This window comes from Nerophis lumbriciformis, linkage group LG10 (assembly GCF_033978685.3).
Source record: "Nerophis lumbriciformis linkage group LG10, RoL_Nlum_v2.1, whole genome shotgun sequence".
Classification (NCBI taxonomy): Eukaryota; Metazoa; Chordata; class Actinopteri; order Syngnathiformes; family Syngnathidae; genus Nerophis; species Nerophis lumbriciformis.
Genome location: NC_084557.2, coordinates 13,268,087 through 13,290,118, shown reverse-complemented (window position 1 = coordinate 13,290,118; position 22,032 = coordinate 13,268,087). Strand labels below are relative to the sequence as shown.

The following is a 22,032-nucleotide window of genomic DNA, read 5'->3' as shown; positions in this document are numbered from 1 at the left end:
TTACTCATTCACGGATGTCATTTTACTATCAAAAAGTCAGTAAATGAATGTATATATTTGTAAACGCTCTGAAGTGGGAAAGGGGCAGGATTAAATAAGCTTTGCTTCTTCCTACTCCTTTTCGGACATGATGTAAAGTGAAATGATATGAAATTGTGTGATGTATTATGCTGTAAGTGTGTTCATGTTCGAAATGAAAGAACGTTTACATAGTGGGTCAGCTTTTGTGGCTCCTTTCTGATCTACTGCATCGTCAAACTTGGACAAATACCATTGGTTCAGTTATTTTACGGCACATATCGTTATTGTTCAGTTCCAGTTTATTTCGAACATGCATACGATACATCCATCCATTCATCTTCTTCCGCTTATCCGAGGTCGGGTCGCGGAGGCAGCAGCCTAAGCAGGGAAGCCCAGACTTCCCTCTCCCCAGCCACTTCGTCCAGCTCTTCCCGGGGGATCCCGAGGCGTTCTCAGGCCAGCCGGGAGACATAGTCTTCCCAACAATGTCCTGGGTCTTCCCCGTGGCCTCCTGCCGGTCGGACGTGCCCTAAACACCACCCCAGGGAGGCGTTCGGGTGGCATCCTGACCAGATGACCGATACAATGTAATGCATCATACAATTCCAGATTCATTACAGCACGTCCGAAAAGGAGTAGGAAGAAGCAGAGCTTATTTAATCGTACCCCTTTTCATACCATTGGAATTTTATCCAATTTCCTTGTTCTCTGTAACAGAACAGTGAACAGGTAAATAATATAGCATAGTAAGCATACAAATATTAAATATTTAAATAATCTTTGTCTCAATAAAAAAAAGGAGAAAAAGGGGTTCAAGTGTTCAAGATCCATCCATCCATCCATTTTCTACCTCTTATCCCTTTCGGGGTTGCAGGGGGCGCTGGAGCCTATCTCAGCTGCATTCGGGCAGAAGGCGGTGTACACCCTGGACAAGTCGCCACCTCATCGCAGAGCCAACACAGATAGACAGACAACATTCACACACTAGGGCCAATTTAGTGTTGCCAATCAACCTATCCCCAGGTGCATGTCTTTGGAAGTGGGAGGAGGCCGGAGTACCCGGAGGGAACCCACGCAGTCACGGGGAGAACATGCAAACTCCACACAGAAAGATCCCGAGACCGGGATTGAACTCAGGACCTTCCTATTGTGAGGCACATGCACTAACCCAGGGGTCGGGAACCTTTTTGGCTGAGAGAGCCATGAAAGCCAAATATTTCAAAATGTATTCCCGTGAGAGCCATATAATATTTTTTAACACTGAATACAACTAAACAATTAAACATTTTTAAGTAAGATCAACATTTTTAGAGTATAATAAGTCTCATTATTTTTAATAACATTGTTATTCGAAAGCTAACCAATAATAAATATAATACTTACCATTAATGCGACTTCTTGAACAGGTGCGATAGAAAACGGATGGATGGATTAAAATGCATGAGAATGTTTTATAATTTGAACGTTATTTTTAACACTGTGATTACCAGCGGAATTATTCATTACTTATCGTGTTAAGCAATGTCAGCTAAGATTTATCTGAGAGCCAGATGCAGTCATCAAAAGAGCCACATCTGGCTCTAGAGCCATAGGTTCTCTACCCCTGCACTAACCCCTGTGCCACTGTGCTGCCCCTTTTCATACCATAGCAATTTTATCCAATTTCCTTGTTCTCTGCAACAGATCAGTGAACAAATAAATAATATACCATAGTAAGCAAACAAATATTAAATACATAAATAATCTTTGTCTCAATAAAAAAAAAGGGTTCAAGATGTTCATCATAATTCTTGTTCTGTCTACTTTGTAAACACTTGTAGTTTGAACCGTCTCCTAAACTGAATCATATTGGTGATTTGTTGGATTTCTTTGGTTAATCCGTTCCATAATTTAATTCCACATACTGATATACTAAAGGTTTTTAATGTTGTACGAGCATACAAATGTTTTAAATTAGCTTTTCATCTAAGGTTATATTTCTCCTCTTTTGTTGAGAAGAATTGTTGTACATTCTTGGGTAGCATGTTATAGTTTGCTTTGTACGTCATTTTAGCTGTTTGCAAATGCACCAAATCGTTGAATTTCAATAATTGTGATTTAATAAATAAAGGGTTTGTATGTTCTCTATGTCCAACATTATGTATTTTTCTAATTGATCTTTTTTGTAACACAGTTAGTGAATGAAGCGCACGTTTGTATTGACATTTTTTATGATCTATGGAAAATATTGACCAGGACTCGTATTAAATGTATCAAATGATTATAATCCTGTCAGCTATCAAGGTAGAAAGGAAATGTCAACACAACCATGGAAAACACTCAATCAATGTAAACAAAATTGTAAAATCATAATAAACATAATAACTTCTTTAAATTAACCTCCTAAAGGCCTTAGTGGCCACATGTGGGGACAGCAACTTTTAGCTCTTATTTCCAAAATTGTGTATACTGAATTGGGGTCTTATGCCGACATATGGACACTTATACTGCTATCTGGTGGTGTCAAAAGAGTATAACATACAATGGAATTTGGAGAAAAAAAAGTGTAAAAATAAAAATTAGCATGTCACTACACATGAAGTACACGTTTGTTACTTATGGACTAAGTACATCATATAAAAAGATGATTTTTAGTTTTTATTCTAATTAGGGTCCTATAAGCCCAAATAGCAAAGAGAAATAAAAAAAAGCATGTAAACAAACAGCTTGGGCCTTAAGAGGTTAAGGTAATATGTAAAAAATAAAATAAAAAAGCTTAATAAAGTGTAACAAAATAGTGCAAAGTTTGAAAATGTAAACAAATAACCAAAATGATTCCCGAGCGCGGCCACCGCTGCTGCTCACTGCTCCCTTCACCTCCCAGGGGTGGAACAAGGGGATGGGTCAAATGCAGAGGATAATTTCACCACACCTAGTGTGTGTGTGTGACTATCAGTGGTACTTTAACATAGAGAAACCTGAGAAGAATATTTTGTTTGCAAGTTGACTGCCATGAAGTTGCGTGGTCTGTGTAACATTTAATTTGGTCTGTTCTTCCGCCCGAATGCAGCTGGGATAGGCTCCAGCCACCCCAAAAACCCTAAGAGGGCCAAGCGGCATAGACGATGGATGGATATTGGTGGACCAAATTTTTATTTTAAAGTAGCACCTTAGTTGTATTTTATTTATACAATCCTGCACTTTCGTTCCTACCTGTTATTGTTTCCGTACATCCTAACAGGGAACGGACGCAGGTTGAAAAGAATAACTGACCGCGGCGAAGGATTGCGGTCCGTTGGAAAAAATCCAAAAAAACTGCCATACTGTCGAGGGGGCGTTTCCTGTATTGTCAACAATTTATTTGCTCTCTACAGTACTCATGCTTAGTTTATCTTCTCACTCCGTGCAGAGAATCAACAGCGAGACAGCAAGCAAGAGCAACCAAACATGATTATTTGATACTGTTATGCGATTGGCTGTTTAGTGTGTCCCTCCCATTGCTCAATGATCACTTCCTGTTTTGCTAGTGTACAGCGAGGGCCTTTCTGCATGCAACCAATCATGCTTCATTGTTTCAGGTTTCTTCCGGCCCCCCCAAAAAAAGTATCTACATATATAGATAGATCGATAGATATATAGAGATATAGATATAAATATATATATATATATATATATATATATATATATATATATATATCAAACGTTTTTTAGAATGCATTTTTATTGATATCGATTACTTGTCTATCGCGATATATATTGATATCGTTTTATCGGCCCAGCCTTAATGTCAACCTATCCCTGAGTTTGTAAAGATGAACAAAATAACGACAACAAAATCATTGAGAAAATACAAATATTTCATTACTCTTGTATTGATTATATACTGATACTCCTTCTGATATCGACACATCCAATTTATGGATCGAACCGCCCTCCTCTGGGACAATACTGACAGACCAACAGTTGTTATATTATACTCTCTCTAACTCCTAATATTATACTGGTTAATTTCATGTTAATATAACTGCTTACTTTTTGCTGCAAGATGGTCTTTACTAAACACTTATTTCTTGGTGTTGTATAAAGCTAGTTTAGCGGTTAGCTTAGCAACTAGCATGCCTGCTCCTGGCTTGCTCTTGGTGTGTTACATGTTTAGCCTCGTCCTCCAGTGATAATGTTACATGATAGGGATACTTGATAATGATACCTATGTAGTTTATTTGACATAACGGAGGTGATCATTATTAATTTAGGGAAGCGGTTCCACATTGTGCACGGAGACACATAATATTAGCTGCTGGTCTGCGGGGTGGTAAAAATAAATAGTGTCAGTCCGACGGGATCAGTGTTTGTGATTGGCAATAAAATACATACTTTTTCACAAAAAACGTCCGATTGATCAGCACATTCCTAGATTCTGCTTCTAACAAACTATCACAAATAAACGCTACCATTTTACTCAAGTGCTAACTGTCGTTGGTATGACAATAGGTGAGTTGGCTCCACTGCCCTGGTTCTACTCGCTGACAACCGACGTCACCGGTGAGTCTCTTTGCCTATCATTCATCAGCTTGAAGAGAAGCAATCGCAATCATGGCTTGTCTTTATTACAAGCATGAATGTAAAGCCGGGTGAACGATTGTCACGCGATGCAGACTTGATTAACTGTCAACTGCTAGCATCTAATTATGTACCTTAAGTGGAGCCACTCCCAGAAGAGAACAATAATCACCTTAATTGCGGCAAATAAAATTCATACCTTAAGCAGGGATGGGGAATCTTACCACAACTCATGATTCAGAATAGATTCCCGAATCAATCCGATTCTCGCAATATATTATTTGGTATAAAAATGAAAACAAATCCTTTTTTAAAACTGGTTACAGGTTACAAAAACTCTTCTTGGCTTCTGACGCATACGTGCAGCGAGTAAGCAAGCATGCAGATGACCTAAATATGTCTTCCTAAAATTGATTCTTTAAGAAAATATCAGGGGTTTTTCCTCACTGATTTAACAAAATATGCATTGATTTAGAATCGGACTAAATTAGAATTGCTATTTGAATGTAAATCAATTTTTTAACTTCCAAATGTTAAGTATCCTTGTCACTGGAGGACGAGGCTAAACAGGTTACACACCAAGAACAAGCCAAGAGCAGGCATGCTAATAGCTAAGATAACTGGTAAGATAGCTTTAACAACACCAAGAAATAGGTGCTTGGTAAACTTAAAGAAGTGTAGTTTGAACCGTGTTAGCAGAAAGTAATCAGGTATCAACAGAAAATTAACATGTACATTTTTTTGTTGTTGCAGCTGTTACATATACTGTAATATTGTACATGGTAATTGGGATTTGTTATATATTGTATATATTATATACAAATATAATATAATATTATATAGCAGGATATATTATATGCTGTATATATAATGTTTAAATATTACATATGTTTTAGTCTATATTGCTACTGTGGTACATTTTTAGTCTACTTCATACCTGCATTATCCTTTCCATCCTTACTCTCACCATCCTTTGTAACTGAGCTACTGTGTGGAACGATTTCACTTGTGGATCAATAAAGTTTGTCTAAGTCTAATAAGCGTCTCGAGAGAGAATAGTAAGAGGGCCTATTGATTTATACATATCAGTATATGATCGATACTAAAGTGATAAGATCGATATTTTTATTTTTTTTTAAACATTTTTTGTTCTTATTAATGTTTACAGGGCATAAGTCCCTGTACACAGGAGGACTTTGTGGGCAAAAAACAAATGATAAGTAATCCATCCATCCATCCATTTTCTACCGCTTATTCCCTTTGGGGTCGCGGGGGGCGCTGGAGCCTATCTCAGCTACAATCGGGCGGAAGGCGGGGTACACCCTGGACAAGTCGCCACCTCATCGCAGGGCCAACACAGATAGACAGACAACATTCACACTCACATCCACACACTAGGGCCAATTTAGTGTTGCCAATCAACTTATCCCCAGGTGCATGTCTTTGGAGGTGGGAGGAAGCCGGAGTACCCGGATATATAGTAGTTTTTGCTTTTGTTAAGTTATTGTGTACTATTGACGAGTTTAAATATTGTGTTGACATTGGTAAACTGCCAACAACACTCATTATAATTTACAGTTAATACATGTGATCGGTATTGGTATTGGCCGATGTCACTCTTGGATGATGGAAATTGGCAGCATAAGACTCTTGACTTGCAAAATTCCTTACGTAAACACCGAATTGAAAGTAAGGAAATTGTGATTAACATTTTTTGCCCTACGATACGCTTTTTAGGAAAATCTCCTTCCTCTAAAGTTTGAGTATATCCATGCCTAATCTTTTTCAGCGCATTCTCCACTTGTGAAAGGTCACCAGTAACAAAGAGTTGTTACATAATTGGGTCTTAAACTGTTAACGTTTCCTCATGTTCAAGTTTTTTGAGGGTGCACCTGCAGCTCCTTGTGCCAGAGCGTAGACTTATCAGCGCACAGACACTGTTATCGTCACTTTTATTGTGCACCAACTTGACACAACCCGACAGCTAGGAAGGAAGTTGAACAACTACACTTTTCCGTAATGGTTTTAAGGCGCTGAATTCAATGCTATAAAAAGCCGACTCTGCTTCTGCTTGTGTTATTTCAATGACACGTCAATAATATTTAGCGTTGTTTTGTGCTTTGTTTCTGTTCTGTTAATCAGGCTGCAGACACACTGGCCGTGCGGCAAAAGCGGCGGATCTACGACATCACTAATGTGCTGGAGGGAATTGGCCTGATAGAGAAAAAGTCCAAGAACAGTATCCAGTGGAAGTAAGGACACTCATTGTTATTTAGTTATGTTTCCCAACTGACATCCGGTACTGACAAATCTCACGGCACATGAATTATTTGGCAACCACAGGTTAATGATGTTTCTTCTGCATTTTACGTATTTTCCGGACCATAGTGCGCACCGGATTATAAGGCGCACTGCCGATGAATGGTCTTTTTTCATCCGGATTATAGGGAGCATTAAAGGAGTTTTTTATATATATATATATATATATATATATATATATATATATATATATATATATATATATATATATATATATACTGTGTGTGTATATATATATATATATATATATATATATATATATATATATATACTGTATATATATATATATATATCTATATATATATATATATCTATATATATACAGTGGGGCAAAAAAGTATTTAGTCAGCCAGCGATTGTGCAAGTTCTCCCACTTAAAATGATGACAGAGGTCTGTAATTTTCATCATAGGTACACTTCAACTGTGAGAGACAGAATGTGAAAAAAAAATCCAGGAAATCACATTGTAGGAATTTTGAAGAATTTATTTGTAAATTATGGTGGAAAATAAGTATTTGGTCACTTCAAACAAGGAAGATCTCTGGCTCTCACAGACCTGTAACTTCTTCTTTAAGAAGCTCTTCTGTCCTCCACTCGTTACCTGTATTAATGGCACCTGTTTGAACTCGTTATCTGTATAAAAGACACTTGTCCACAACCTCAAACAGTCAGACTCCAAACTCCACTATGGCCAAGACCAAAGAGCTGTCGAAGGACACCAGGAAAATAATTGTAGACCTGCACCAGACTGTGAAGAGTGAATCTACAATAGGCAAGCAGCTTGGTGTGAAAAAATCAACTGTGGGAGCAATTATCAGAAAATGGAAGACATACAAGACCACTGATAATCTCCCTCGATCTGGGGCTCCACGCAAGATCTCATCCCGTGGGGTCAAAATGATCATGAGAACGGTGAGCAAAAATCCCAGAACCACACGGGGGGACCTGGTGAATGACCTGCAGAGAGCTGGGACCAAAGTAACAAAGGTTACCATCAGTAACACACTACGCCGACAGGGAATCAAATCCTGCAGTGCCAGACGTGTCCCCCTGCTTAAGCCAGTGCATGTCCAGGCCTGTCTGAAGTTTGTTAGAGAGCACATGGATGATACAGCAGAGGATTGGGAAAATGTCATGTGGTCAGATGAAACCAAAATAGAACTTTTTGGTATAAACTCAACTCGTCGTGTTTGGAAGAAGAAGAATACTGAGTTGCATCCCAAGAACACCATAACTACTGTGAAGCATGGGGGTGGAAACATCATGCTTTGGGGCTGTTTTTCTGCTAAGGGGACAGGCCGACTGATCCGTGTTAAGGAAAGAATGAATGGGGCCATGTATCGTGAGATTTTGAGCCAAAACCTCCTTCCATCAGTGAGAGCTTTGAAGATGAAACATGGCTGGGTCTTCCAGCATGACAATGATCCCAAACACACTGCCCGGGCAACGAAGGAGTGGCTCCGTAAGAAGCATTTGAAAGTCCTGGAGTGGCCTAGCCAGTCTCCAGACCTCAACCCCATAGAAAATCTGTGGAGGGAGTTGAAAGTCCGTGTTGCTCGGCGACAGCCTCAAAACATCACTGCTCTCGAGAAGATCTGCATGGAGGAATGGGCCAAAATACCAGCTACTGTGTGTGCAAACCTGGTAAAGACCTATAGTAATCGTTTGACCTCTGTTATTGCCAGCAAAGGTTTTATTACAAAGTATTGAGTTGAATTTTTGTTATTGACCAAATACTTATTTTCCACCATAATTTACAAATAAATTCTTTAAAAATCCTACAATGTGAATTCCTGGATTTTTTTTCACATTCTGTCTCTCACAGTTGAAGTGTACCTATGATGAAAATTACAGACCTCTGTCATCATTTTAAGTGGGAGAACTTGCACAATTGGTGGCTGACTAAATACTTTTTTGCCCCACTGTATATATATATATTTATTTATTTATTTTTTATTTTTTTTGTAAAATTAAAACACTTCCTTGTGGTCTACATAACATGTACCGTAATGGTGGTTCTTTGGTCAAAATGTCAAGCCGCTTTCTGACAAGTCGCTTCAGGATGCGCCCTTTTGTGGGTGGTCTGATTTACGTGGCTCACCTTCGGCAGCGTCTTCTCCCCGTCATCTTTGTTGTAGCGGTGTAGCGTGCAAGGACGGGAGTGGAAGAAGTGTTAAAAGATGGAGCTAACTGTTTTAATGACATTCAGACTTTACTTAAAACAATAACGGAGCAGCATCTCCACATCCGTGGCTCACTAGTGCAACAACAATGCCGGAAATGTGTCCCGTAAAAAAACATCCGACCGGAACTCTCTAATAACTAAAGTTCATTAGTAACTAAATACAGTACCGGTATATGTTTTCCATATATTTAAAAACAAATCTGTAGTTATTGGTATCAACATATAGTACAGGCCGAAAGTTTGGACACACCTACTCATTCAATGGGTTTTCTTTATTTTCATGACTACTTACATTGTAGATTGTCACTGAAGGCATCAAAACTATGAATGAACACATGTGGAGTTATGTATTTAACAAAAAAAGGAGAAATAACTGAAAACATGTTTTGTATTCTAGTTCCTTCAAAATAGCCACCCTTTGCTCTGATTACTGCTTTGCACACTCTTGGCATTCTCTCGATGAGCTTCAAGAGGTAGTCACCTGAAATGGTTTTCACTTCACAGGTGTGCCTTATCAAGGTTGATTAGTAGAATTTCTTGCTTTATCAATGGAGTTGGGACCATCAGTTGTGTTGTGAATGAGGTGTGTCCAAACTTTTGGCCTGTACTATATATTTTTCATTCGAAAGTTTTGTTTCCATGATTCTTAGTCCAATATTTCCTTCAAAAACAACTTTCTCCCGCCAGTCTTTCTTTGCTTTGGATCTGCGTCCGTTTCGAGACATTCTTGGTAGTAGTGTCATGTTCGTAGCGCAATCTAAGATCATTTATTGGTGCTGTCTGCTATTTAACATCAGCATGGTAGCCATTAGAGATGTAATATTTGTAATCTGTGACGAAAGTGACGTCTTGGTGAAGATTAATGATTGCTCAATTTTAGGTCTATTTATTTTAATGCCTGGCTGGCGATCGACTGACACACCTTCCGCCATTGACCGTTAGCTCACGATCGACGTAATGGGCAGCCCTGATGTAAACACTATAGTGTCTTCAAAGTGTGCATTTTTAATATAACATAGGGACTTTTGTCGAGGCTGGAACCAATTATTCATGTTTAGATTACTATTCTTACGGGAACATCTGTTTCGGTTGGTGAACCATGTTCAAGAACCAATTAAGTTTGTAAATTGAGTTTCCACTGTACTTCTATTACTAATTTTTAATATGTAATGTTAGAAAAGTCTTGAGCAAGTGAAATGACCCAAACAGAGAACAACATTTTTTGCTGGAGTGCGGTCTGTAATGAACTGCTTGTATTCAAGTTCTTATATTGGGGATTTCAGATGAAGGCCAAAATAATCCAATATTAATTTTTGGTTTTGCTTATATCAGACTATTATCTTCTTCACGTTGCATGTCAAAACTTTCTAGGATTACCATGCAGCCATACAGCTCATAAATACATCTATCTTTATACATATCTACAGGATACAGCTCTAGTCTGTCCTCTTCTTCTCTTCAGACTAGAGCTGACCTACCTAGTCTTTAAGCATGAAGCCTGCTCAAATTAGGTAATCTGAACAGTCCAGCTGTGATAGATTGAATGCCCGAAGTCAGTGATATTCAACAAAAAAATTCCAGAAAGCTAAGGACCGGGGAACCGGACCTCTCCCTTCAATATTCTTATTTTGTACTCTTATTATATTCCAGAGAACCAGTGTCCTCTACAGTAGACATTTGATTTTGGTCTCGTTTATTTTGTCGGAGTTACAGAAGCTCTCAGGACTTAATGCAAAAAAAGCAAGTCAAAAATCATCTCCATGACAGCACTTTAGTGTTTTTAAATGTGAGTCTTTAAAAAGTTTTTTGAACTGAACACATGGGCCACCAGTTTGAATAGCCCAAATGACAGTGTCATTTCTAGGCTTTTTTTTTTTTTTTTTTTTTAATAAATAGCCCTGCCTTAAGTATACCATAGTATGTGTTTCAAGAAATGTAGAGATGTATTTAGGTTGCGTCATTATTGTAGATGTAGTTGAAAATGCACTTTAATTGTTTCTCAGAAAATTTATTTTATAAGTAAAACTGCCCTTTTGTGTTTATGTTTCCAATCATCTGTTTTTCTTTGTGTTTCAGAGGTGTGGGTCCAGGTTGCAATACCAGAGAGATAGCGAACAAGCTGAATGATCTGAAGGTAGAACTTGATGATCTGGCCAAGAAGGAACATGAGCTGGACCAGCAGAGAAATTGGGTGCAGCAGAGCATCAAAAATGTCACAGACGACTCTGACAATAGTCCATATCCTTATTAGCAGTTTATATACAGCTATGAAAGGAAGCCATGTTCTAGTACTTCTAACTATTGTGAAGTCCCACAGTAGTGTATTGGAAGTGTGTTGCCTAAAACCGAGTTTAAAGTGCTTTTAGTTAAACCTACTAGAGAACTCACCACATTGTGTGTCTGTAGCTTTCATGCTAATGAGCTGATTTGATTTTGATTGATTTAGATTTATTGGTCCCCGTTGGGGAAATTAATTTTCACTGCCGTACATTTAAACAATAGACATTACACTCAGTGGCCTAGTGGTTAGAGTGTCCGCCCTGAGATTGGTAGGTTCTGAGTTCAAACCCTGGCCGAGTCATACCAAAGACTATAAAAATGGGAGCCATTACCTCCCTGCTTGGTACTCAGCATCAATGGTTGGAATTGGGGGTTAAATCACCAAAAATTATTCCCGGGCGCGGCACGGCTGCTGCCCACTGCTCCCCTCACCTCCCAGGGGGTGATCAAGGGGATGGGTCAAATGCAGAGGACAGATTTAACCACACCTAGTGTGTGTGTGACAATCATTGGTACTTTAACTTTAACTTTACACATCACGAACAAAAATAACAAAAAGACATCATACATGACCAACACATTTACAGGCTTGTTTAGGGCGGCTATAGCTGCAGGGATAAGGCTTTTCTCGAGGCGGGCCCTCCGGAATTTGATAGTTCTGTACCTGCGCCCTGATGGTAGTGGGATGATGTATTGGTGTAGTGCAGGGGTGCTCACACTTTTTCTGCAGGCGAGCTACTTTTCAATTGATCAAGTCGTGGGGATCTACCTCATTCATATATATAATTTATATTTACTTATTTATGAAATATATGTTTTTGTTAACAAGTTAAAGGTGTTTAATGATAATGCAAGCATGTTTAACACATATAGTTAATATTGTTAAAAAATTAAAGGTGTTTAATGATAATACAAGTATGTTTAATAAATATAGTTAATATTGTTAACAAGTTAAAGGTGTTTAATGATAATACAAGCATGTTTAACACATAGTTAATATTGTTAAAAAATTAAAGGTGTTTAATGATAATACAAGAATGTTTAATACATATAGTTAATATTGTTAACAACTTAAAGGTGTTTAAAGATAATACAAGCATGTTTAACACATATAGTTAATATTGTTAACAAGTTAAAGGTGTTTAAAGATAGTACAAGCATGTTTAACACATATAGTTAATATTGTTACAAATTAAAGGTGTTTAAAGATAATACAAGCATGTTTAACACATATAGATTCCTTTCTTTCATGAAGACAAGAATATAAGTTGGTGTATTACCTGATTCTGATGACTTGCAGTGATTGGAATCAGACAGTAGTGCTGATAATGTCCGCATTTTCAAATGAAGGAGAAAAAAAGTCCTCCTTTCTGTCCAATACCACATGAAAGTGGTTGGTTTTTGGCATCTTATTTGTCCAGCTTCTGTACTCCTTTGTATACACTTTACAAGAAATACATTGTCGGCAAACTCCGTAGCTTGCTAGCTTGTGCACGCCAGCTTTCTGAGACTCTTATTTTGGTAGCGCAGGCAGGATTAAGCAGAGCTTTTATTGTGCAACTGTGCAGTCGGTCTTTGGAGTTTTGACGACAGGTACGGCGCCAGAGTCTGTTGAAATAAAGTGTTTCTTGCCTTCCAGTCGGTCATTTTAATGAGCTGGCAGCAGTCAGCGCCATCTCAGAAGACCCTCGGGTGCCGTGAATGTCAATCAAATGACGAAAGTGACGTCATAGTGAAGATTTATGATCGCTCATTTTTAGGACTATTTTTTTAATGCCTGGCTGGTGATCGACTGACACACCCTCCGAGATCGACCGGTAGCTCGCGATCGACGTAATGAGCACCCCTTGTGTAGTGGGTGAGTCATATCCTATTGTGTTTGCCAGTCGAATGATGGACTTGTGGTTTAGATCTGAAATGTTGGGTGTGGGTAGGCTGATGATTTTGGTTGCTATGTTTGTAACGCGTGTGAGTTTGGTCCGGTTGCTTACAGAAAGCATCGTGAAAAAACGTGTGGAACAGTACATAAGGATGGGTTGAACAATGCTTTGGTAAAGTAATAACAGGAGGTGAGGTGCAACGTATAGTCCTTTAAGTTTACGGATGGCTGACAGTCTTTGTTGACTTCTTTTTTGAATGTCCGTGGTGTGCTAAGCAAAGGTGAGTTTATTGTCCAATGTTACGCCCAGGTATTTAAAAGTGTCAACTGTTTTAACTGTTTGTGTGTTTATGATGATGGGGTGCTGAGGTGAAGGGGGGTTGAACCATATTTCTTCTGTTTTATTGACATTGATTTCCAGATAACTGGTTGTGCATGACTCTGTGAAATGTTTGACTGTGTTATGATAGTCCAGGATGGATTGACTGTTGGAGAGGAGTGCAAGAATGGCTGTGTCTTCTGAGTATTTTAAGTATGTTGTGGTGGGTGAGATGCTACGGCAGTCATTGGTGTAGAGTGTGTACAGGAAAGGGCTCAACACACGTCCCTGTGGGACCCCGGTGTTGATGGTAAGCACCGGGGATGTGTTTGAGCCCACCCTTACTGCTTGCTTGATTGTCCAAAGTGTGTGTCTCCAAGAAGTGTAATTGTGCACTTTATCCACTTTTTATATATTCAGTGGTACTGTACTTTGGTTTTCACTATCAATCCGTTCCAGAAGTTGCATTGAAAACCTAAATTAATTTTCCTTTTGGAAACAATGGTAATCCTATTTATCAGGTCCACACACCCACAAATGTCAGCATAAAACTAGAATAATATATAGTTTTACATTACAAAATACATTCCAAATGAAATTGATGAATGAGCATGTAACGTCACTTTTACCTTAATTCAAGACTCTTGCTGGCAGCAAGGGAGATAGGTAGAATACATTTAATTCAATAGTGTTTTTCACCTTTTTTATGAAAGTGCTTGCACATACCAGCTTTTTTGGCTCCTTAGTGGATTATTTCACAGTCATACTCGAAATTCTGCCTTCTTAAAGTAATCAAAATTTGTTGAATGCTCGCTTCAGTCACAGGTACATGCTGTTCAGCAGCATCAGGATACGCAAGTACAGTAGTAGGATGAAATCCTGTAAATATTACGGTTTACTGCGATGAGGTGGCGACTTGTCCAGGGTGTACCCCGCCTTCCGCCCGATTGTAGCTGAGATAGGCTCCAGCGCCCCCCGCGACCCCAAAGGGAATAAGCGGTAGAAAATGGATGGATGGATGGATATTACGGTTTACAAGCAACTGAACTGATTTATTCCTTATTTGATTATCTTATTTTCTCAACAACAACAAAAACGGTATGATCAAATTTACAGCTTCCATGTCTATAGCTGTTGGAATGTTGGCAGAGTAACAGGCTATATTTTAATATGTGTAGTGAAGCCTGTACTGTGGTGGAGCTCCTCAGCATCTACTATTGAAATGAATTTAAATCACTTTACTTGGTGCTTGCCCCTCCAAAACAGCACAATGTACCATGCATTTCAAAAAGAAAAACACACTTTGAGGTAGAAATATTGCATAAAAAAATAAAATATATATAAAAATAATGCAATAGATTTAGTCTTATGAAGTAAATATTGTACAGCATTGGAGAGCGGACTTCTGCGGTATCTCCTCTCAGCTGTTTCTCAGTCAAACACACAATCCGCAACTTCTACATGTTTTCATGAATAAATGTCCACCTTTTAAATATTATTTCAACATTCATGTCTGGCAATAGACTCATTTTGCTTCAGTAGACTAGCAGTAATACGCTGGAATTGTTTCGCCAAGTTAGCAACACACTTGGTCATGATTTCTATTTTTAATTCAATGAACATCATCCACTTCTTCTCAGCACTGTTCTTCACACTTATTTTCTTTCTTCCAGTGGTTGGAAAACAAATGTATGTCCATCTCTCGCTATAAGCTAATGCTTGCAAGTAAGACCAGATGTTTTGGTCGGATCTTACGGGGTTCACTATGACTTTTGCTACGCCAACTAATGGCGGGGATGCTTTTAACTCAAATTTTAGCTTGCGACCTAAATCTTAACAATTAGCTTATCTCACAACACTCTTAAGTTGGGGCATTCTTAGGTTGAGGTGTACATTCTAACTTGTTTCTGGCTAATTGACCCTTAACCTGTCGATACAATGGCATATGTCAAACATGAGGACCTCTGTGGCGCTTTCAAAGGTAATCTCTTGTCCAACTCGAAGCTGACCACCTCAAACAGGCTCCATCACTTATCTTCGTCTTTCCACAGGTGACACCCTCTTGGCGATACGCGCTCCAATCGGCACTCAACTAGAGGTGCCAATACCAGAAGCCGTAAGTTCAGTTCCTATCACACAAGTCCCATCTGCTGGTCACCTGTGTCGCCTCTGACCACCATCGTGTATTTACAGGTTATGAACGGACAAAGGAAGTACCAGATCCGTCTGAAAAGTTCATCCGGCCCCATTGAGGTTTTACTGGTCAATAAAGATGCATCCAGTTCCTCGCCAGTTGTTTTGCCTGTCCCGCCTCCAGATGACGTCCTCCAGAGCCTCCCAGCACCGTCACTCTCCTCCCAGGTGTGCACATATGTTCGCTTGGCTTTGCTTCGGTCTGTTAACTTGAAATCACATGAATGGAAAAATGGAAAGCTTTCCCACTTCTTTTATTTTAATGTATTTTCCATGCATTTAACTTGACTTCTCACTTTCTCCCTCAAGGCTCCTAAAGCAGCTCCAGTATCGCTAAAGCCTGGTTCTGCCTCACCATCCGCCAGCCAGTCAAGCTCAGTTGCAGGTGGGTTTAAAGGTCTATTACTTGAAATTGCAATACATTCATGCAATTTGTTATTCTTATAGCCAGACCTGTGTGTTAACTTCCGTAGCTGAAGGTTTCTGCTACAACTGTTGCCTTTCTCAGAGGTTGTCACGTGATGACCTCTGAGGAATGTACGGAAGTAAACAGACAGGTGTGGCTATAAGAATAACAAATTGCATACTTTTTTGAAGACCTAATGAACCTCTTTGGATTACTGCAATACAGTTGTTCCTTGCCACTCCATCTCAGATTTTTTAAAGCATATGCTATGTATTTTTTTTACTTAAATTAAGCATTTTCAAGCATGCAACTGCAGGCTACACGAACTAAAAATAAAATTACAATAATAGTATTGGCCACTACATGAGACCAAACCAGTCACTGCGCACTGTTCAGTATCGTAGCCAATGATTGACTGAGCCTCAGGCAGCATCCCGTCTAAGGTGACTATGTGGGTGTTATTTCATGTCTAAAGGGCTCTCATAATGTTGAAAATCGTGCTCAGAAGGTTTTTTTCATTGATCTAGCTATGAAGATATTTGATTTATCATTGAAAATTAAATTGAAGAAAAGGATTAAGCGGTAGAAAATGGATGGATTATAATATGTGAATGTGCGTATCTGTTGGCCCTGCGATGAAGTGCCAACTTGTCCAAGGTGTACTCTGCATTCCGTCCGAGTGCAGCTGGGATAGGCTCCAGCGATCTCGACAAGGGCAAGCGGTAGCTGATGGATGGATGTTAACATCCATCCATCCATCCATTTTCTACCGCTTGTCCCTTTTGGGGTCACGGAGGGGGGGTGCTGGAGCCTATTCTGCATTCGGGCGGAAGGCGGGGTACACACTGGACAAGTCGCCACCTATTATATTTCATCCATTCATCCATTTTCTTCCGCTTATCTGAGGTTGGGTCGCGGGGGCAGCAGCCTAAGCAGAGAAGCCCAGACTTCCCTCTCCCCAGCCTCCTCCCGGGGGATCCTGAGGCGTTCCCAGGCCAGCCAGGAGACATAATCTTCCCAACGTGTCCTGGGTCTTCCCCTTGGCCTCTTGCCGGTCGGACGTGCCCCGAACACCTCCCCAGGGAGGCGTTCGGGTGGCATCCTGAGCAGATGCCCGAACCACCTCATCTGGCTCCTCTCGATGTGGAGGAGCAGCGGCTTTACTCTGAGCTCCTCCCGGATGACAGAGCTTCTCACCCTATCTCTAAGGGAGAGACCCGCCACCCGGCGGAGGAAACTCATTTCGGCCGCTTGTACCCGTGATCTTGTCCTTTTGGTCATAACCCAAAGCTCATGACCATAGGTCTATTATATTTAATTAATATTATTATTTTCACACCAATTAACCGCGATAAACAAGGATTTACTCTTTACTGTATGCTTTTGTCGTAATTTTAGTTTATTCTGAACATACAGCACAGGCCAAAAGTTTGGACACATTCTCATTCAATGGGTTTTCTTTATTTTCATGACTACCGTATTTACATTGTAGATTGTCACTGAAGGCATCAAAACTATGAATGAACACATGTGGAGTTATGTACTTAACAAAAAAAGGTGAAATAAATGAAAACATGTTTTATATTCTAGTTTCTTCAAAATAGCCACCCTTTGCTCTGATTACTGTTTTGCACACTCTTGGCATTCTCTCTGTGCTTCAAGAGGTAGTCACCTGGAAGGGTTTTCACTTAACAGGTGTCATAGTTTTAAGGCCTTCAGTGACAATCTACAATGTAATTAGTCATGAAAATAAAGAAAACTGTACTGTACATACAAGGTTACATTATAGTACATTATAGTACATCACTTATTTACAGTTTTACAATTAAACATGACTGAAAGGAGTAGGAAGAAGAAGAGCTTAGTTAGTCATATTCCTTCTCCTTATTATTACATTTGTTTACTTCCTGTATTCGATTTGCATTATACACATTTTTTTCTAATAAAAATGATAAAGATGTGTTGTAAGATTAGCCTTGTACGTTTGTAGATACTATTTACAGTAATATAAATAAAGCATATAGGTATTGATCGATAAATAAGTAACTAAGGGTTAATAGTTAACATTGTTTGGTGATAATGAGTGGAGAATATGTAATACTTTACATAATATAGAGTAAAGAAAAATAGTAAGAAGGATTTTTCGCATAATCAAATCGAATAATAACAAAAAGGTTGCTGTCTTTTATGGTAAAAAACTATGTGAACCAATTTATCAGGTCCTGGTCCACTGTGTTTTTAATATGACTAAACAGTGTCCACTTAGTTGACATTGACACGCAAAGGTGATTTTTATGAAAAATGGGTTAGTTTATGTCGATGTCTGGTTTTTGAACATGCATACAGTCATTTCATGTTCAGTGCAAAGTAAGTTACAAAATAGAAGCAACAAACAAAATGCACCCATTTCATTTTTGATTTTATTTTAAGATTAGTTTTTTTGATTTGCTAATGTTTGAAAGTTTTTTGTCTAAGTAGTCAAAACATACAAATAAATTACCACAGCATCTGTGTTAGATAGGACTATAAAAGTAACATATTAAAACAGAAGAATCTGATTAAAAATATGCATAAAGGTTAAAAAATGTTTCATCGCCCATTCTCCTTTTATTTCTGGACAAAGTTACCAGTAAATGTGCAAGCAATGGCAAGTTTCGATTTTGTGTATGTCGACAACCACTTATGTGAACATCTGTCAGCCCATACGAGTGGTGTCGAGATAAAAGCGTTCCTCCAGTGTATCAATTATTTGTTGTTATTTTTCACGTCAGGTATAGTTAAGTGCTATACAAATACAGACTATATACCATTTGTTTCAGAAGTGACCAGCACCACACCACTCACTCCAACCACAGACGCCCCTGCGGCCATGACTCAGCAACTTCAATCCTCTGCCTTATTGGATGGATCTGTGTCTTCTTCTGCATCGGCAGTGTTTGAACCCGTTAAGTCGGGCCCGTCTGAACGTGAGTCGCCGCCCGAATAGATTTTCTTCTGAGGTTTTTGATGGCCAAGAGTGTGACTGTGAATAAAGAAAGTGAGAAGTTGTTTCTGATGAAAGCACGATAAATCGTTTCTGAATGTGTTCCAAATTAAATGTGAAAACGTAAGTGTGAAAATGAAACTAAACTGTTGTGGGGGGTTACAAGTTTGGTTTTTCTTTTATTCTCTTGTCAATCTGTTTATTTTTGTTATGCAAGGTAATTAATTAGCAATACTAACTGGCGTAAGGTGCAATCATGTAGAGATGGGATTTATGGCTCTTTTTAATGGAGCCGGATCTTGAGGAGTTGTTCATGTCAAAGAGCCGTTCAAAAGACTGTCTCATTATATTAACTCAAATATGAAGGAAACTACGGCTTGTAGAAGTTAAAAGAAAAGATTTCTCAGAATAATTGAAGTTTACATATGCCACCAATAATTAATCTATTGGTAGAAATGATCCTGAAGTATTATTATAATTTATTTTGTCTTGTTTTTATTGTATACATTACATTATGTGGTGCCATATCCTAATTTTTTGGTAATGACAGCACTATTTTGTATTTCCCCTTACCTAAAGAACTTTGTAGTACAAAAACAAACTATGCATTCTTCAGATAAAGTCCGCGCCAACTAAAGTTTTCCACCGCTGTTTTTACAATACAGCAAAAATATACAAAAAGGAATTAAATGTTTATACTACAAATAAATGCAAGTACATTACAAATGTGCGTATGATTCAAAATGTGTACGCAAAACTGTTCTACCCTACCTGCTGAATTAAGTTTTTTCAGGCGCCAATATCTCTTCCTTCTTGGTACAGCAATAAATGTGGCGCATGAATATACTGTAGGCAATTTTAGTAAAAAAAAAAAGACTTTCAAACGAACGACCCAACTGGAAATCGGTTTCCATCATTCACTTAAAAGAGTAATTTGCTCACCTCACTATAGTCATTTCAATATCAACATGAAACGCCTATGCTCAATAACTTGCTGGAGGAATGGTTGTATTGAGTAAATATCACGTCCACGTCGAGCACTTGCGCACATGTAAGATGTACAGTAGGTCAACTTAGTTATTTTTATGAATGAATTGCATTTTATAAGTCGGTGCCAACTATGTAATATGCTATATTAACATAATGTATTTCTATTGGTTTCCATCCAGTGCTGGACTTTCCCAAAGAGCTCTCAGAGATGTTTGATCCAACAAAAGGTGAGTTAAATTCCTTTCAAATTGGCGCGTTGTGCCGTGACCTTGTTAAAACATCTCCCACATCCATTGTCTGTGTCGCAGAGATCATGAGCGGAGATTTGTTGGAGGACCTGATGTCATCGGAAGGTAAGAAGAGTAAAATTCTTTGAGCAGATAATGGATGCTGACGTTTGGTGTTTTTAGAACTATTCAATTTACCTTTTTTTGTTTTGTTTTATGACAAATTACTGTGGAATTTAGTGGAAAACGGCTATGTACGGTAGCACTTTAAAGGGGTCATATTATACAAAGCCCGCTTTTTGTACCTGCTGTCACTAGGGATGGGCCAATCGATCGGCCACCAACCAGTATCGGACATTTTTTTTCTTTTGCCGCCAATCCCCTCTGGCTAACACTATTTTTAGTCCCCCGGCTGACAAGTGGCTAGCATTTAATTATGTGTGTCCATACACAGTTTGGAGCTGCTCTCCTAAGTTAATAATAATCACCTTCATTGTGGCAAATGAGCACTTTTTTGGGAATTTTGCCTATTGTTCACAATCCTTATCAATCAAGAACACGTATGTCTTTTTTTTTTTTTAGGGTTCTAAAGTTGTTAAAAAAAACGCTTGCACGATGCGGCTAATGGGAGTCACCATTGTAGCCTTCAAAGCCCTCTAAAACTACTTCAAAACCCTCCATTGTTTTATATACACACTGCAAGTATATATATAATCAGAATCAGAAGTACTTTATTAATCCCCGAGGGGAAATTAATGTAGTAACAGACACGTTAACAATATGCAATATGTACAAATTTAGCGTAATTTGGTCATTTTTATGCATTACCAAAACTTATTTCCTCATAGCAACAATCTTCTGGCAACAAATGTGTGTTTCTACTTCTGGAAACAAACGCTTGTGTGTTCTAACCATGGAAGACTTTGTAATAGAAAACGAAGATGGCTGTTTTTAGACAAATGAGACTTCACAACCTTATCTTTTTTAACCTAAATATACAGAGGATGAACTATTGGTTATAGAAGCTTATCGAGCACAAAGAGAGACTGAAACGTTGGAGCAGACAGAAGCCGAGAGAGTGAGGTCAGCTTGATTTGACACTGCAAATGTGGAACTCGGAGCCAAACTATGCCGACATAAATGGCGTGCTTACCCAAAATAAACCGGAAAAAAAGCAACCCCGGCCAGCTAGACCAAATACACGACTGTCCATTGAGTGAGTCACTATAATATTGATCGTGATAAATGTAGCACGCAATGCTTGTTATTACAACTACAGTGCATACGCTGTCCAGTGAGCTGTGTACAAACAAAACATGAAATGTGGGCTAAAATTATTTGCATACATGTTATAGAATTTTACACTATATTTTCAATTATAATAATGTTAATAAATGATCTACTAAAAAAAAATAAAAAATTATGTGATAAATTACGGTACATGGGACATGTAAGTGTCAAAAAGACAGCTAAAAGAGGTTGGTAGATGGGAATACATCTAAAGGTGAAATATAGTGTAGAAATGCACCCAGTTCAGTTGCAGGAAATGTAGTCTTGATTTTCACAATTTTCTTTCAGGGCTTGCCTGGCAGCACTTTGTGCCCATTTTTCTCTGTTTTTCTCAAAGGGTGCTCACAGACCTGAGCCTTATTAGTGTTTTTTGTGTGAACAAAAATACAGTATGTCCACGG

General features: G+C 38.6%; 1 protein-coding gene across 2 annotated transcripts in view; it reads left to right on the top strand.

The window, feature by feature from the left end:
* The window catches only part of e2f4 (E2F transcription factor 4), a 32,699-nt gene that overhangs the window by 5,480 nt on the left and 5,187 nt on the right, over window positions 1–22,032 (top strand). Inside the window, exons 2-10 of one of the 2 annotated variants that reach the window (XM_072913907.1) lie at window positions 6,703–6,812; window positions 11,141–11,303; window positions 15,481–15,523; window positions 15,594–15,658; window positions 15,736–15,903; window positions 16,045–16,120; window positions 18,964–19,107; window positions 20,294–20,341; window positions 20,423–20,467. In XM_072913907.1, coding sequence (XP_072770008.1) covers window positions 6,703–6,812; window positions 11,141–11,303; window positions 15,481–15,523; window positions 15,594–15,658; window positions 15,736–15,903; window positions 16,045–16,120; window positions 18,964–19,107; window positions 20,294–20,341; window positions 20,423–20,467 — 862 coding nt within the window. Of the gene's footprint in view, window positions 1–6,702; window positions 6,813–11,140; window positions 11,304–15,480; window positions 15,524–15,593; window positions 15,659–15,735; window positions 15,904–16,044; window positions 16,121–18,960; window positions 19,108–20,293; window positions 20,342–20,422; window positions 20,468–22,032 lie in introns of both variants that reach the window. The other variant, XM_072913906.1, reaches the window with a different exon arrangement.